This window comes from Lytechinus variegatus, chromosome 17 (assembly GCF_018143015.1).
Source record: "Lytechinus variegatus isolate NC3 chromosome 17, Lvar_3.0, whole genome shotgun sequence".
Lineage (NCBI taxonomy): Eukaryota > Metazoa > Echinodermata > Echinoidea > Temnopleuroida > Toxopneustidae > Lytechinus > Lytechinus variegatus.
The window spans coordinates 11,451,485-11,468,927 of record NC_054756.1 but is presented as its reverse complement, the minus strand read 5'-3'; the positions used below and the strand labels follow the sequence as shown (position 1 = coordinate 11,468,927).

At 40.5% G+C, this 17,443-nt stretch overlaps 1 protein-coding gene across 1 annotated transcript; it reads right to left on the bottom strand.

The window, feature by feature from the left end:
* Positions 1-1,303: 1,303 nt before the first annotated feature.
* Positions 1,304-16,863, bottom strand: LOC121430528 (transcription factor Sox-17-alpha-A-like). Its single transcript, XM_041627821.1, has 2 exons — positions 16,357-16,863; positions 1,304-5,689 (listed from the first exon to the last, which is right to left on the bottom strand). Exons 1-2 carry the CDS (start codon positions 16,673-16,675, stop codon positions 4,551-4,553), a joined length of 1,458 nt encoding a protein of 485 aa, XP_041483755.1. The 5' UTR covers positions 16,676-16,863; the 3' UTR covers positions 1,304-4,550.
* Between the last annotated feature and the right edge of the window lie 580 nt (positions 16,864-17,443).

Genomic DNA, 17,443 nt, shown 5'->3' with positions numbered 1-17,443 from the left:
TTACATTTGTGGGTGTAACCCCCCCACCCCCCCCCCCCCCCCCCATCTTCGCAAATGATCCTGATCCCATCCCTCCAATCCTTTACACTAAGAAATTTTTGAACCATAAATGAAGCATTTGTACCAACTATGCCAACCTTGAGGAGTGTAATCTTGCACCCTAAGAGATATAAAGGTGCAAAATGCACCTTTATATCATTATCTGCACCTAAAAATGCTCGTTTACACCCTTAAAGACGCAAAGTTGAACTTATCAATGTGTATAACACTTGACATTATAAAAAAAGTTCCGATTTGAAGTCATACACGGTTCATTTCTGCACCTTATAGGGTGTTTAAAATAGCTAGATTGCGTCCTTAAAGGTACACAAATGAGCATAATTGCAAGTATTAGAGGGTGCTGCTATTTATACCAACACCGAGGGTTTAAATTTTAACCCTTATAGTGTGTTCCATCTCGTTCCAACTCTGTAATCATCTGATCATGGTACAACAAACACTTTCACATTCTGCATACCCCCATCATTGCCCATCTCTTGGGAGGGGGCACTCAGAATTGATAAGGGTACTAGGGGCGTGCCCCCCCCATCTGTTTATGAAATGAGGGGTTCGAGAGCTGACAAGTTAGATGGCCGTGTGCAAGTTAGATGGCCGTGATTTGGAATTTAACATGAAATCAGGTTCTTGGAATTTAACATGAAATCAGGTTCTTGGAAATTAAAGCCTGAAATGAGGGTATTTGGAACGGGCAGAACGGGTTGGCCGAAGAAAATTTTGGAAACAGTTGGCAAGACGCAAGAAAGGAGTCATAGGACCGCGCATTGTCATTAAACTTGCACAGCAAAGTCTGAGGTGTTAACCGGTGTACATACATGTAGAGGACCACGCGAGTTATTTTACACCGGTGTTAAATTTACATTGTTAGTTTAACACCTATAGGTATTATTACAACACCTTTGGTTGTTACACTCTTTGGTGTTATGTTCAATCTCTAGGCTGTATTTTAAACACCTCAGGGCATGCGGGGTGTGGTCCTATATTAACACCAACTGGTGCCAGATTTAACACCACGGTTTGTACAGTGTGAGTGCCTCCCCCCCTCCCGAGCCCCCAACCTCTCCCCCTCCTATCTCTCTTTCATTAGCTAACATTTACCCACAATTTCATCTCTCCAGAAACTCACTTCCAAATTGGTTCATCTACTTTCCCTTCTCCACGCACCCCCCTCTCATTTTGTGGTCATGCTCTCTCAGACGTATTCTTGTATCACATCACAGTAATCAGAAAGTCAACACGATGTCTTGGTGTTTGTAATAATCACTGAAAAGGACTATTTTCTTTAATCAATATTGGTCGTGAAAAAAATACGAGAAGTAAGTTCATGGGCGAAGAAAAGTTGATTTTCCTTGCATAATCGATTTCGCTATCACAAAATGTACATCGGTTTCATATATAAAAACAAGCGTTTGATATTGACCCAATTGTAGCGAATAACATATTTTCCTTGTAATCAATCAAATGTTACAATTAATGCTCAGTTGAGTTTATTTTTATTTGTAATAGTAGAGATCCATGTCCTGCATAGCCTCATTCCCAGGTAAATGCTATTTTCCCCAAGAAAATAAACACAAAATTGAAAGAAGAGGCAACGGTCATAGAAACGATCTAAACTGATATTACATAATATAAATAATGATACTAAAAAGAATAGACATGTTCCCATTCCACCAAATATATATAAGTAACGGTTGTGTTTTGAGTATTTTTCACGAAAATAGAATAGAACTTGGTTAACATTAGAGGCAATTCATTCCGAAGCATATGTCAGTTATTTTGAATGGATTATTGACCGAATTAACAGACGCTTCGAAACCAGAGTTCTTACATATCCTGCATGATCGTCGAATGACACCTTCTTAATTGACTTCTGTAAGGTGTTAAGTTATTAGTCGATTTATCGTGCTATTATCAGGTTGTTAGTTTGGAGGATAAGAACCCCATAGCGATCCACTTGAGTACAAATAAATGTTAAGTATAGCATTTTTTTACAGATCTTAATTAAACATGACAATCAAAAATGGAATAAGTTAATCAATACAAAATACAAAAAAAATGATCTCTTCTCGCTTCTACTCCATCAGTTCTTAACAAATATCACATGAATCTATTTATAGCAGCAGCAGCTTGCTAGAGGATTCCTTTTGTGTTTTTTTTCTCGATCAGAATTTCGTTCTCAAGTTCTTTTCATAAAAATCATCCAAGTCGAATAGCCTTTTCCCATCTCGCTCTCCTATACAGAGAGTGGTGTTACCGAAACATTCTAAACAAACAAAATATCCAAAGCACATTTCTCCATGACTTGGTCACCATTCCCTGAAATATTGAAATACTTTCATGCGTTGAAAGTACGATTAAATCACACACTCAAAACTGTTCCACAGGCATCATTGCCGTCGCCATTTTGTTTTAATCTGGAAGCGATGAAATTACTTTTGCTAAGCATCAGAAATACATTTTGTATACTATCATAAACATAACTGTACAATGATCATTTCATGTGCATAGAAAACCATTAACCAAATTGTATAATTGTGAAATAAACGAACCACTGTATCAGTCGTACATTTGTGATTAACCAAGCCGAACAATCAAACAGCGTGTACTTTTAAACGTGAAATATCATTCGTTTACATTGACTTTTCAAGAATTTAATAGGGGAAACGAAGGGTATGCCTATTTTAGCGTAAAAGTTAAATAAGACGTCTCCCGTATGTGGTATTTAAAATTAAATCGTTGGATCCACTTTAGGCGTATTATTATCAATGCCATAAATATCACAATCTGGGCCAATATGCACAAAATATGCACAAAACCATGATAATTGTGTACTCTGAAACTGAATCAGGTAATAAGTACACACATTGAGGTTGTATGAATATGTGCCAAGATCAGTACAAATAACCCATGATTGCTCATTCACAACTTTTTTTCACGCGAATTACATTGGCATGATTGCAATTGAACCTCTGATTGTGAATGACCCATATAAATGGAAAAGTTGATTATTGAGTAGGAGCAGCCCTGTTTCAGAAAAAAATCATGAAATAAGTAACACAAACAAGGATGTTGTCTAGGTAGGTCCTGTACAAGAACTTAAAATTCAGAAAATTTTCATGGAGATGTGCCGATCAAAGGAAATCCAACATGGACTTCCTATGATCCCAAAGTGCGCAATACGACTGGGAAATGCCGAATGCAACTTGATGCTTTTGCAAAGTGTTCACAAAGCAGTTTTAAACAATTCAATAAGTGGATGAGTAATCGCGTAAAATAACCATTGCTTGTAAATAATGACCGCCAAATCAATAGCATTTTGACACACAAACATAGTGAGTAGTATAGAGCAAGAACGCAGATTTAAAAAAAAACATAAAACTTGAAACACAATTTCTCCCAGAAAGGAATGTTCTGTCGGTTTTATTTTGGCCATGTTGCTGAGCTCAACATATAAATGAGTGAATTCCCGTAAGAATTTCGTTCGCAGTATGACTTCCAACAACATTATAATACCTACTGAACTTTTCACTTTGTAGTATGAATATAATTTCTATTGCATAACGCCTACTTAGTAACATCTAATAAAGAGTCTTCATTGCGGTGTGGGGATCCGGTTGTTAGGGACGCTGAAATCCACATTTAGCAGTATTAACATATTGATACAAAACACCATGAAACATCTAAAATATATTTAAATACAAAGCTAATATAAGCTAAATCACTCCCATCCCGTGTTATCTTTGGAAGTACGACAAAAGCTTTCATAGACACAATAAAATTAAATAGAATATTTGAAAATGTACGTTATAACATGAAAATAAAATGATCATTGGCTTTACGCATGTGTATTGAACAGTGTTTGAATTCACATTATTAGTAGTGTGCAGCTACCAGGTTTTGAAATCAGCCTTACTGAGCCATGGAGTAATGCCCTTTCTTTAAATATGGAAAAGAAAATAATAAATCACACACTTTTGATGGCATGTCTAACCCCATGGGTCTCGCGTACCTTTAATACAGAGCCTCAAGCTAAATTGGCCTGCCTCTTCTGAAAATCCATTTCATAAAATCATACCTTTACCTCTACCGAATTCTTTGATCAATAAATTGCTTTGAACACACACACACATAGTAAAACCTTTCTCTTCAAAAACGTTCATTTCGTTTGCGAATTTCCTCCCCTATTCTCCTTGAACTTCCTGAATGGGTAATATTAAAGCAATTTGCAAAAAAAATCGCAAATGTATATCTTATCTTTGAGAAGATACCTTCTATTTAATAAAAGTACACAAATCCTTCTCATAACCATGATAATGTATACATTTCATCACCCATACAAATCTCTTAATTACAGTTCCTTCAGAACCCGCAAAAGTGGACGAAGGAAAATCCCAATGGAGACAGGTTTCACAAACACTCTCGAAACCAACTGTACGTACTGTCAATCACTACTATTGCGACCACCGGTATTGGCCGTGATATGTCAGTGTTCTTCAGTACAGACATGGCTGTGTATTTGACATGTTCGATGCATCTGTGAGAGCAGCTAGAAAACTGCCATTACTGTCGCAGGTCTGATTGTTCTCTTGTGGCAGGTACATGTCGAAGTCTTCCCTTGCAAAGTCCTCAAGAAAGTCCTCATTGCACAGTTGATCGAAGGTCATGCCGAGATCGTCGGCCTGCATGACGTCACACATTCCCTGAGATGGGTAGATGTTCATCTGTAGGGTCCCTTGGTACTGTGCGCTGTTCTGAACGTTGTTGAAGCTCTGTTGGTGCGGTTGCAATTCGACTGTCGGGAGTTGTTGCTGCTGCTGGAAAAGAAGTGTATGCATCTGCTGTTGCATATGCTGGTGTTGCTCGTGCTGTTGGTGGTGTTGCTGCTGACCAGCAATTATGTTTTGTTGCTGAGGGCATGGGTTCTGTGACATCGCAACGAGTGCCCTGAGATTGGAGCTAGCAGTCATGGTTGCTGTTCCATTTACTTGGTTTGCAAGTTCATTGGTGTCTACAGTACACTGCTGGTACTCGTACCCATTTGGTTCCGACTTGATGGCCATGCCAGGACTGTGGATTGGTGCAAATGCATTTGACGTTGACTGCACCCCAGATAGCTCGGGCTGCATGAGGGTATCTGAAGATGAAGAGGGCGGGAAGGTAAAGACATTATCCGAATGGTCAATAGGTGACATCTCCGGGGTTGGAAGGCCCACCATGTGACCAGAGTCAGATTTATTGTACTGCGTCAGGGTGTTGCTTGAGAGGGGGTCGTAGATGCTGTTGAAAGGGGGTAACTTGTACTTGCAATTGTCAATCGGTCCACCTGGGATGTTGCCATTGATGTTGTCCATTGGGGTTGGTGAGGTCCTAGGGGATCCTTCTGGCGTTGGCATTGCGCTTGAAGGAAGTCCTGTAGTCTGAGGTGTTGTTGGAGAAGGAGTAGAGGGGACAGATGAACTTGAAGCATCTCCGTTACTCCCGTCACGTGTGCGACCCTGACGCTTCTTTCCCTTACGGCGGCGAGGGCGGTATTTGTAATCTGGGTGATCCGCCATGTGCTTCAAGCGGAGTCGCTCTGCTTCCTCAACGAACGGCTGCTTCTGCATCAGAGTTAGGCTGCGCCATGCCTTACCTAACAATGGAAGACAAAAGAAAAGGGAAAATACATAAGACAAATGCGATTACAATGTACGCGATAATTCTAATAACTGGTAATGAAAGGAAAATCCTTGGCAGCGTTTCCTTTTCAATAGAACAATTTCATTTGTGTAAAGTATCATGATAATATATACAAATATCGATTCCCATTCATAAATGGGTTAGGAGTTAGATAACGTTATCCTCTGCAATTTACATGTCTTTTATTACAACTCTTGGTCATTTACAAACAGGTACAACCGTAAATGTACCATAGCCCATAGTGAGTAGAGCAGAAACAACAGTTATGTTTAGAGCATACTGAAGTTACTATACACTGAACCATGAGAAACAGCAAAATCATTGTATTGGTCTGTGAGTGTGACTTGTAATGATATAAATCCGTATGTGCTATCTGCACGTGTGGATAGGTAGATATGTCTTTAACTCCAACGGCCCGGGAACGCTGTTGGCAATAACGTTAATTTGCTCAGCTACCCTATCATTTTCGGGATTAGTTTTCCTTCCATCATGGACTGTAATATTCATGAACACAATAGACACCCTTTTCCCAATGCTAATTAACCTTAACCCCCAAACAATACATATATTTTTCAGAAAATATATCATGAAGATGAGGGCATGCGAGATATATTTTTTCCTAGATTAGTTTTCTTTTCCATTGCATGTTTGAAGAACAACACTTGCCTCCAGTAGAAGGGTCTGTGTGTGTTCCAATGCTAAAATTTAGCACTTTATCACCGCATTACCCCCCCCCCCCCCTTCCATTCCTCATGAAAAAGCATGTAGGCCTACTGCCACCGAAAACAGATAAATTGAGGGATATTCTGTATGTATGTAAGCATCATCAGTGATATTTAGCTATGGTTAAGCCACGACTTTTCCCCAGGTTTGGCCAACCCTGGGGATACCTTATACTAGAGATGGACTCGATCTCTAAAGGCTGTACCTGGGTACAGCAGGGGCGGGAGAAGTTGATCCTCCAATTTTGGTTGCTAGGTCATAAAACCTCTCCGCGTCGTCTGCATGGCAACCGCACAGCTCTAAAGGCTCGGCAGATAAGCGCCTAGTCTGCGATCGCTAGACCCGCCAGGAAGATGGCATTTGCAATATCTTCCGACTTGTATTGTTCGTGTTAATGTGAAAAAGAATTCCTAATTATGACCTGACGTGATGAAATTCATCTTGTCAATAGTTTGATGTAGGGTACCCATCGTCAAATGAACTGTGTATCAATAATATCGTTGATGAATTCGGGAGGATTATTATATCACTGGGTCAGCGCATCAATTATTACAACAAAAATGTGAATTTAAGTAATCGAATTTACACACGCAAAATTACGGCCTGCGCAGTATTTGAAAAAAAGAGGTCTGCGAGGAAAGAATACTGCCTTGAGCTGACACGCGTGTAGCAGTCACGTTTCACGGCCACATCTGTATAATGCATTCGACTCGTACGGAGGTTAACAGGTGAACGTCTTCAAGGGACACATCTAACATTCAACAGCAATTCAAAATAATCGGCATCGACCCATCTTTCCCTTCCCTTTTTGTGAAAGTCTGTGCAATAAAATAAAAAGGGCTCCGACTAGGCTGCTAAAATCTCCATGCTCATATCATATTTAGACCAGGTTTCCGAGTGTTTCAATTTCCTGTAGGTTTTGGATGTCTTCCTTTTCTAAACGCTGTTACATTTCCTGTACTCCGCGCATACAAATAAAAAAAAAACTTCTACTTTTCAAAATGTTTTAGTTTTTATTAACCATTAGAAACTCGGGAAGACGGAACAGGCTTCTTCAAGTGCATTTGTTCACATATTTTTTTTCTCTTGTAAGTGGATTATCCATATTTCAAACACTGCTAACTACCATATCGATATCGTTTGACCATTTGTAGGCTGATAACGTCTAGTAGTAGTGATAAGGGCCGTTGATTCTACTCTGCAAGCACTGAATTTCAAGCACAAGGGTCGTACCAAGTTCAAGCAATTTATTGGCTAGCAATAGCTTATATAGCGCCCCAACAGGACTCATTAAGAGTGGCAAGTATGAATCCATGCTGTAAGAAGCAATGGTGATGACTCCTTGACGAACATGTGGCAGCCAGACAGACTATCAGTTCACCGCCAATGTCATGGACATGCCTGACAAAGGACTTGACAGGCCTCAATAAACCATGGACCTACTACTCTGTCAGAGTAGTAGGTCCATGAATAAACAAAACAGAAACAATTTGAGGAGGGGTATGTGTGTGTGCGTGGGTTGGGGTGGATGTTCCCTATCCAGATATCATTATAGGAAATTTCTTTTTAGCCTAGACCTGAAGACCATTTCTATCTTTGTATCACTACCTCCGTGTAGTTAGAGTTTCGATGTGTGTTTTGTTTTTCAGTGGCGACGTGCCTGGATATGTATCCTCCCCAGCCGCCCCATAGTGGCTCCTCTCACCACGTTCGCACTGAGCATTATTACGTCAAGGGGGATCCCCGTTCCCAAACAGCTGTCTGCGGACAGTGACCTCGCCTGCCCCTTCACCGCAACAATTCTCCAATGGGTATTCCCGAACTAGCTGACTTGCATTGATGATCCTTCAACGTCGAAACTTGCAACTATTTCACGCCTCGATGGGCAATATACAACTTGAGTGTCTGAATCCGTTTTTGATGAAATTTTTTCCCCTCTAATCGGGAACTGAACCTTGGGCCAACGAAAATCTTGCAGTCATACAGGTCTAGGCTGCTAACCCGTTCATAAAACCAGTGAGTGGATAAAACATTCTGAATTATAGGGCCTGCGTGTCTAATGATAATTGTCGATCCACATGTAGTTTCGTAAACAGAACTCGACCTTCCTCCCAAGGAAGGTCCAAATGAGATCGTCAATATCGGCTCAAAGCTCTCCATTTTTCTGCGGGTAATTTTTGCAGAAAAGTCTGCGTAAAGGTCGAAGTATCGTTACAAAATTATTCCAGTATATAATCATGGATATAAAAGACTGGTATCGAAATTGACAGTGGCCTTTGAATAAATTTTATTATCTTTTTTTAATACTTCACGAGCCTATCCCTTTGGCGTACCATTCTGCTACATTGTAAATCAAACTTGGAAATACTTTAACGTGTTATTCAGGAGGAAACCCCGAGTCACAGCTCTCCAAATCGACGTCGCTTTTCCAATCTTCATTCAGTATAATATTTTGGCATGGGCCTACTACAACTTTAGAAAACACTGGAACCGTTCAAGCAAAACGTGGTCAACACAACACATGTGGACTGCCCTCATTAGAAAGTCAGGGAAAATGCACTTTGAGGCCTATAATTACTTTAAAATAGAGTAGTTCAGACAGTTATTTATGTAGAGGTTTGGTCGAACCTTCTACCTTGGAAGAGGATAAATGGGAACAAACAAAAACCCGATTACAAGGTTTGTTAATACTTTAAAGTGATGTGTAAAACTATTACTGATCAAAACAACTTCTGCTCCTTTGTTGGGAAATCCCGTTTGCGTCATGGGTGCTTCCTGATCCATAAGTAATACATACCCTGCATACAGGTCTATAATAAGGAGAAGAGAATCGGATTGGGACCCTTGCGGTAGTCGACGGGCATGATATGGCACGATTTTGTTTAGGGGGGGGGTGAAATTCTAGAGCAATATTTCTGAGCAAGACTACACCCACCCCAAGCCCAACCACTGCCCATCAAATAAGAGATCAAAATTGTCATGCAAGTTCATGCAGGTATTCGATAACGACTACCCCTTCAACTTTCTCCATCAAAAGTTTGTTAACCTCAAGTCGTTAAAAAGTCGTACCAATCAGGAAATAACTATCGCTCATCGATACTCTTAATAAAAACATCTTGAAAATAAACTGGTACAGAGGTGCGAGTGTCGTAAACACAAGTCAAGTGATTGCAATCTTGAACATAAAATAATTCCCGGTGTGGTATTTGTTTACGAAAATCGACGGCCGACAAAAGAATGGCAATAAATATCTTCCCGCGCTTATCTAACACAACAGAGCTTTTATAAATTATGAAATAAAGTGCGTTTTGTCATGCTTATTCGCGTTCTTTCCCTCTTCTGTATAGCCTGGCTTCACGCATGTAGAGCGTGAAGACGCATTTTCATTTCTTCTAAAGCTCTTTATTTTGTCACGTCACAACTGATTTCACACCCCATACTCCATCCCTTTTTTTCTGGGGGGGGGGGGGGGTCAGTCATTAGTTTTCTCAAGTTCTTTTAGACTATTGTTTTTTCTTTCGCATTCCTCTTGAGAAAATTAAAGGTCAAAAAGCATATGACCTGAATCAGAAAAGGCACGTACAAGTACACCTTATGGACACGCTACATGCACGTCGCTATGTCAGAGCAGAGGAACCTCTAACCAGATAAACGCTGAGAGCCTGAGACGCTAGAAGATCTTAACCAAAACAGCGATCGTGTGTGTTTATTTACATTACGGAAAATGGTTATGCAATCACGTTTGCGCAACAAAATCATATCGAGGACACGGCATTTCGCTTGACTGCATGTCCATTTCTCTTCAATTCAAGGTAAGGTGTAATGGTAGGTAAATAGAGGATGACCTGATCTACTTCTAAATACATTGGTGTTTATGATTTACATCACTTCCTATGCTGCCACATTAAATCTACGGGTGGCGTGTTTCTGAATCATGTGGGGCCAGTGATGTAAACCAGGAAAGTAGGTCTACTTGTGACGATATGCAAGCAAATAGGGTGGAGGTTTGAAATATTAAGCTATACCTATATATTCCACAGTGATGGAATTGAAAGCAAGCGTGAAAGGAGAAATTGGGAAAAAGGGGAAGGGTGATGTGAGATGGAGAAAGGTGGAGTGGATTTGAGATGGAGAAAACGATTAAATTTAAAATAATCTATGTCACAACGAACTCAGTAGGAAATCACTAATGAAATCGCGGGTAAATCTTTATTCTTTACCCATCGCAATTGCAACTCTCAATGCGGAAAATACTCTGCCACCAACACCAAGGGAAATTCCGAACACATCAATCCCGATTTCTGACCAAAAAACCTGTCCTCATTGGAAATGCGCGATTATGATCTCCCAAGTAACTGATTACGCCAAACCCGTGGGCGTAATAATCGTTATTGCATCACTAGACAAGAACTCAAAATCGGTAGGACACTCTGGGCACTTTCAAAGTAAATCTAGATCTACATGCATGGACCATGTAGCTATTAGAAGCCCCATGCATGTAGGTCGATATATTTTCGGTCAGATAATCTTCTGAACTTAGTATTACGCCCTATTTTACATTCATATTGGCGGGTCAAGCAAGCTCTCGACTCCGTGCTTTATTCAAGGGTCAATATTTCTACATAAAAAGCTTTATAGTGTTAGGTTTACTTGATGGTCTGACCGAAATAAAGGATTTGCTGTCGTCAAAAGAAGTGTCATGGTCAGGTATGTCACCAGCTCAAGGGAACAACCTGCCTTTTAATTTCATATTGCCTTTATAATTCAAATAAACAAAGCATAAATTTCTGACATGGTAGAGCCAAATACTAAAACCTGTTTATCTCATCGATTTTATAGTAAATTGCCAATTCGTCCACTACCAACTCGTTTACCCGCCACATGGTTTACCTTCATTTAATGACATTCCGTCCTTCAAAATTTCGTCTATAAACCATTTTGTCCAATAGCCATTTGGTCCAATCATCACTTCGTCTAATCACTATTTCGTATAATAACCAGTTGGTCTAATACCCATTTTATTTTCATTAATTTTGCACAATTAACACTTCAGTTTAATTAGACCAAATGGTATATGGACTAAATGGCTATTGAACCAAAGGGTTATTAGACGGAATGGCATTAGACTAAATGAAAGTAGACCATGTGGTGAGTAGACGATTATAGACCAAATGGTAGTAAACCAGTTGGCAATTGGACGAACTGGCATTAGACGAAATACACAAATTTTACCATGGTGTAACCGTGCCACCACCTTCGACGAGTGCGTTAGACATGTATCAAATTAACTAATTAATTAGCCTTACTATCACTCGGTCATTATCATAATGAAAAGCCCGTTGGCATGGATCCCGAATGCACATCAATCAGAATACAGAGATAATTTGCACTAAAGCCTGATTTGTGGGGAAACAGAAAAGAAAACATGCACATGAACGGTTATGAACCCCTTTGGGCGCAATATAGGTAGATCTTGAACACTCTTGTCCATAGAGATAGGAACTCCCTGTATCCTAGTCGTGGATGCCACAATAACTAAGGCGGCGATGTTCATACAAATCTTGTTTATAGTTAGATTCATTTTTTCAGAGAAAGACCTCATGATATTCATTAGCAGCGATTAATTACAGATATTTACTGTAAATTGAGTAAAATATATTAGCACTAGGCAATAAATCAGGAACGTGTCGCCGTGACGTCTTGTCAACAAAACGGTGGACCGTGAAATCATTGAGTGACAGCTTTCAGTTTCACGGGCAGCTTATTGGTGGAGGGTGACGATGGCTGCCCTGAAAAAAAAGTTCGCACGCAAGCCCTTCAACACTTTCAGTTCGCTCACACACACTCATACACACAGCACATAATGATAAACGTGCATGCGACCATTGCCTCCGACACCACGCAGCGAGAACTGGAAAACACTTCTCCCTAGATTTGCCTCGATACTGGGAACCCCCTACGCCCACGGTTTATCTGCTAAAGCTCGCCTCGCGCTCAATACATGACTCATCAAAGAACGGAAGGATTTCCACGGCGCTGATCCAACGCGGAAAAGCAAGGCAATCCGATTTATTCTCTCATTTTCCAAGCATGATCCACGAGATTTTCATACCGATATTCCGGAATTTCTCATCCAATTCGCGTAACACTGTTAAGATTCACATAACGAAGTTCTTAGAGAGTAAACTGAAAATAGTCTGCACCCCCTCCCCTCCCCCGTTGATTGGAAAGGGTGCTGCCGTATTTTGGGGACCCTTTTTAAATTCACGAATGATTTTTAACCACCCGGTTGTCATTACACGATCAAGACTCGTAAACTGTGTTTCTTCCACCCATGATTAATAACTATGGTCAAGCTTTAACAAGTTCATAGCCAAGAAACGGGTCTGGACATGAATACCAATCGATCACGTAGGTGTACGCGCGCGTATTATTGTTATTAAAGTTCGGGTTTAGATACGATTTTTTTTTACGTCTGAGACCAACCTATCACCATCTTCCGATTCCAGGGCGCGGCTCGAACGTGAACCCCTGAATCAATTTTGAACTTCCAATCCGGAGTTGTTTCCATAAGGCTTTACAATGAAAGTTAAATAACATTGCTCATTTGCTCTTCCCATGTAACTGTAAACCTACAATACGAGGCCTCTACTCCTGCACAACGATTCTTTTTGATGGCATAGATCTTGAAACTAAATGAAATTTTGGTTTAGACTGTACATGTAGACCTATTTAATATCACGAGCCAACAGGAAAGCAGAGTGCAAATGGATGAGTCTGCACCGCGAGACTAATCGCACTTAAAGGAACAAATCGGGTCGTGTCCAATCCAGAACACGTATGTCTAAACTCTCTGCCATTTATCGTAAATAACTTCAACTTTGAATGCCATGTTGTAAATAGAACATTTCTCTCTGCCTCAAATGTCATCCTTTATATGCACTGTGGCCCTGAACAGTTCAATATTTTGTTGTATATTAGTTGAAGGGTTCCTATACTGGGAAACTATTTTCGTTTTAAATCTAAGAAAACCTCCAGCGGGACACTTTTTTAGGCTTGCCAAGCTGGCTGACCATATTCCTCATATCAGGCAAATTGCCATGACACTGGAGACTTCATTTTTGAGGGTTTCAAGAATATTGCCAAATAAATCGATGGTTTCTATTAACAGTTCAAAGACAGGCCAAGACACCTTCCCAAAACTTGAGGCTGTTTGCAATAATCCTGCCAAAATACATCTATCATGTACCAAGACGGAGACAAATAATTTTGATTTGATTTTCTGGCAGAGCCATTTTTAGGTCACTCTATACTGAGGCACCGAAATCGAGAGGCAAAATTCGTCGACTTGGCAGTCGGTCTACAAATTTTCCGATGGCTATTTTGAGCGATATGCGGCTTTACGCATAGAGTTACACAAAATAGTAAGGTCGAGTGTTGACCTGGTTAAACAGGTATGGAGGAGCATTGTAGAGTTTAACTACTTTGATAATCACATGGTGACATCAGCATAGAACACAAACGATCGAAACCAGAGGCATTCTCGGCTATTGGATCTTTACATATTAATAATGACAAATTAATTGCCATTGCTCTTGCAGTGAATTGTGTAAGCAGGCCTAGTGTAAGGCCTTAGCCCGAACCATTTTATTATCATCGGTATCTCCCGTAAAAATGAATTAAACAAAGAAATACGTTTGTGGTTTTCGAATGGTTGTTATTTCATCATGTCGTATTGTTGTCTCCCACTTTACTTCAGTTGGAAATACATGGTGTGTTGTTAAAAGAAGAAAATTCACAAAGAAATGTTGACCCTACTGTACCCTCACGTGCAATCCGCTTGCCAAGCTCGCGTTTTCCTTTCGTCGTTGCCTCATTCCAAACTCATTTGATTTTTCATCCATCTTAATCACAATTCAACTCGATGTATCGCACCTCAATCAAAATCTCAAATATGTTCTGGCATAAATGGGACAGCCAGACATTTTCTTTATTACGAAGAAATCATCAACACAGTCGTGTCTATGTGCAGAGGAGTTAGAAAACATTTAACTGCCTTGAAAAATATATATAATGACGTCTTTAAGTAAGCTAATATCTGCTTGTCACTAATTCCAGGGGCCGTGGTTTTGTTATATTCCTTCCTGGATGATTTCTCAAGAGGTTTTTGACATGTGATGATCTCTCTCTCTCTCTTCCTCTTCTTGCTTTCAACCTCGAGACCTCGGCCCTGGAAATAGGGAATCCCAAGAACATGAAGAAGCTTTCGAAATTCGACGCAGTGTGCTTTCCCCTTAACGTTCAATACCACAACATGTTATGGTTTTCACCATGTACTTTCCACTTCCCCGTCATTGCCAACGTCACAACATCCATGCATTCCCCCTGACCCCTCTTCCCATTATCTTCTTCATGATGGTGGACTACCCCCCCCCCCCTCCTCTATTCATTTGCCTTCGGTAATGTTCTACACGAGAAACACGAACATCTCACTCAATGACATGTACGGACCAATGGGCTCCTTTTGATTAGTTTCAATGTATACCAATTAAGAAAGATGACATTACTTTTAAACCCGTAACATTCTGTTTATCTGCAGAACTGCTGCACTGTGAACATGGAGAATGGACCACTGTTTTAGACCCCCCCCCCCCCCCCCCCTCTTTACCTTTAGCAATCTTTCCTCTACAGCAACCCACACATTTCAAGTGAACGGGCATTATGGATTCCAGAACAAAAGGGATTTACCGTTACATAAAGAGCAATCGATTCTCATTCGGCGTATAAAAAATCAATATCTCCTTTATATAGCTGCAGCTTCTGTACAATTAAATCGTGAATACATAAACCACAATGTGAGGCCAAATGTGGAAACTAGAGGCGTCGAGTCAGAACTTTTTTTGTGCATTATTTTCTCTCTATCCCCATTTTTGTTAAGATATAACAACTTGTCAGGGATCCGTTTTTTGCACAACTGACTTCCCCTTTCTCACTTCTCAACTCCTCCTGCATAGGTATCCCTTGTCACCCCCCCCCCTTGTCTCTCTATTTAGGCCCTATCTCTTTATCTTTCCTCTTCTGCAACAGTGACAAGGGGTGGCAACAGCTGATGTATCACAATGACTGATAGTCATAAATATTATCTCCAGATTCTTTTTTTTAATTAAAAGTGGTTTCATCTTGATACGCCTTGGTATATTTGGATGCGAGTGTCCTTTCATATGGTTATTGAACAGAGATGTGGGAAACGGGTATACAAGTAGAGTAGACGATGATATGCTCGGTGAGCTCGTCAGCATGGACGATGGATGAAGAACTTCATTCCCTTTTTAACGTAAAGTGACTTAAACTTCCACGCCTTTCAACATGTACAATTCTCGTTCAAGAATGATATTAACAATAATATTCACGAGAGGTGCAAAGCTACATGGATAATTTTAATTATCACAATAATTATAGGACAAATACAAAACTGGCAGTATTCTAGTGGGTATCTGTTAATCACAAATACAAGTTCAAACGGCATTGCAGGGGGAAGCAGAGGGATATACGTCTGGAACTACCGGAAAGAAATCTAATACCATTTAGGGAACTCGATAACATCAACCATGATTCAATATCAAAAATACATGATGCATAGATGCCAAGCTACTTAATTTGATCTGTAATTTCCTAATCTCTATTACAATCTTGATGGAAATGAAATATCGCAATGCTACTGCAACGTATGGTTGTGTTGTGATGTATGATCATGTTGTGTAGATTTCGTTAGAATTTGTAATTGTATGGGGATTTCCACTCTATGTGTACATGGTGTAGATGGTGATGTATTCGCATGTTAGTCATTTTAATGTGTCTGATATAGATGAAGACAGCTGAAAAGATGGGTTTACTTACCAAGCAACTTGCTAAGATCTGCATTGTGTAGATCAGGATTCTGATCGGCCAGTCTCTTCCGCTCATCCTTAGCCCACACCATGAAGGCGTTCATAGGTCTCCTGATGCGAGCTTCCTTGCGACCTCGAAGGCTACTGCCGTTGTCCAGTCCTCGCTGACCATTGACCGCCTCGGACCAAACACCCATGCCGCCAGACAAGGCAGTGCCGGCGATCAAGGTGCCGTTGCTGGCGAGCAGGGCTGACTGCAAAGCATTGGCTGTGGCAAGAGGAAGCCCAGATTTCGGGTCATTCCGAAGCAATTCCGAAACAGTCCTCATGCTGACTGATCAATCTGGAGAAATAAGAATCCAAAGTAAGGCGGTAAAATAATATCGTAGGAATCCGAGAGATTTGTAAAGTTTTCAACACATTGGAAGAGAGAGCGTGTATCGTGCGATCCTTGCTCGCTGACAGTGTGTTTGCGAATACCTCCGATCAGCTGGTTGTCAGCTGTAATAGACCGCGAGCTGTCATTGATTGAGTGAACGACCTTGTTCGATGAGTCAGCGCTGTCCAATCAGCTTGCCGAAAGAAATACGACACGCCCACCATTTTATCGTTATGCTGTATTTTTCGATTCGTTCTCGAGATCATTCACTTCTAGCTTGATTGCACGCCCCCCCCCCATCACCACCCTCTCAATTCCATTCGTTCATTTCTTCTGCTCTCGTGCCTTTATTTTTCTTCTATAAAAGTCAGCTCTCTTTGTTACATTTTGTATTTCTCTTTCATTCTCTTTCTGCAACTCAACTGGGTGTTCATGGAACCAATAATATGATCCAATGGAGTGGCGAGTTGAAACTCCGCCTCCTGGCCTCTGGTGGTAAACATGTTAGGCTTTGTCGCAGACCCTTTAATCTATTGCATTCGTAATCCTTTGTATGTTCTAAAATTAAAAAGAAAGTAAGTGATTTAGTTAAAGTATGCATTGTATCACCAATCGCCAAAAGCATTCCGTGTAAACTGCAATAGCCTGCCATTTTATTTACACTGCTCACATCCTACTAATGCGCAATCGACTCTGGCAGACAATTTACGCGTGATAA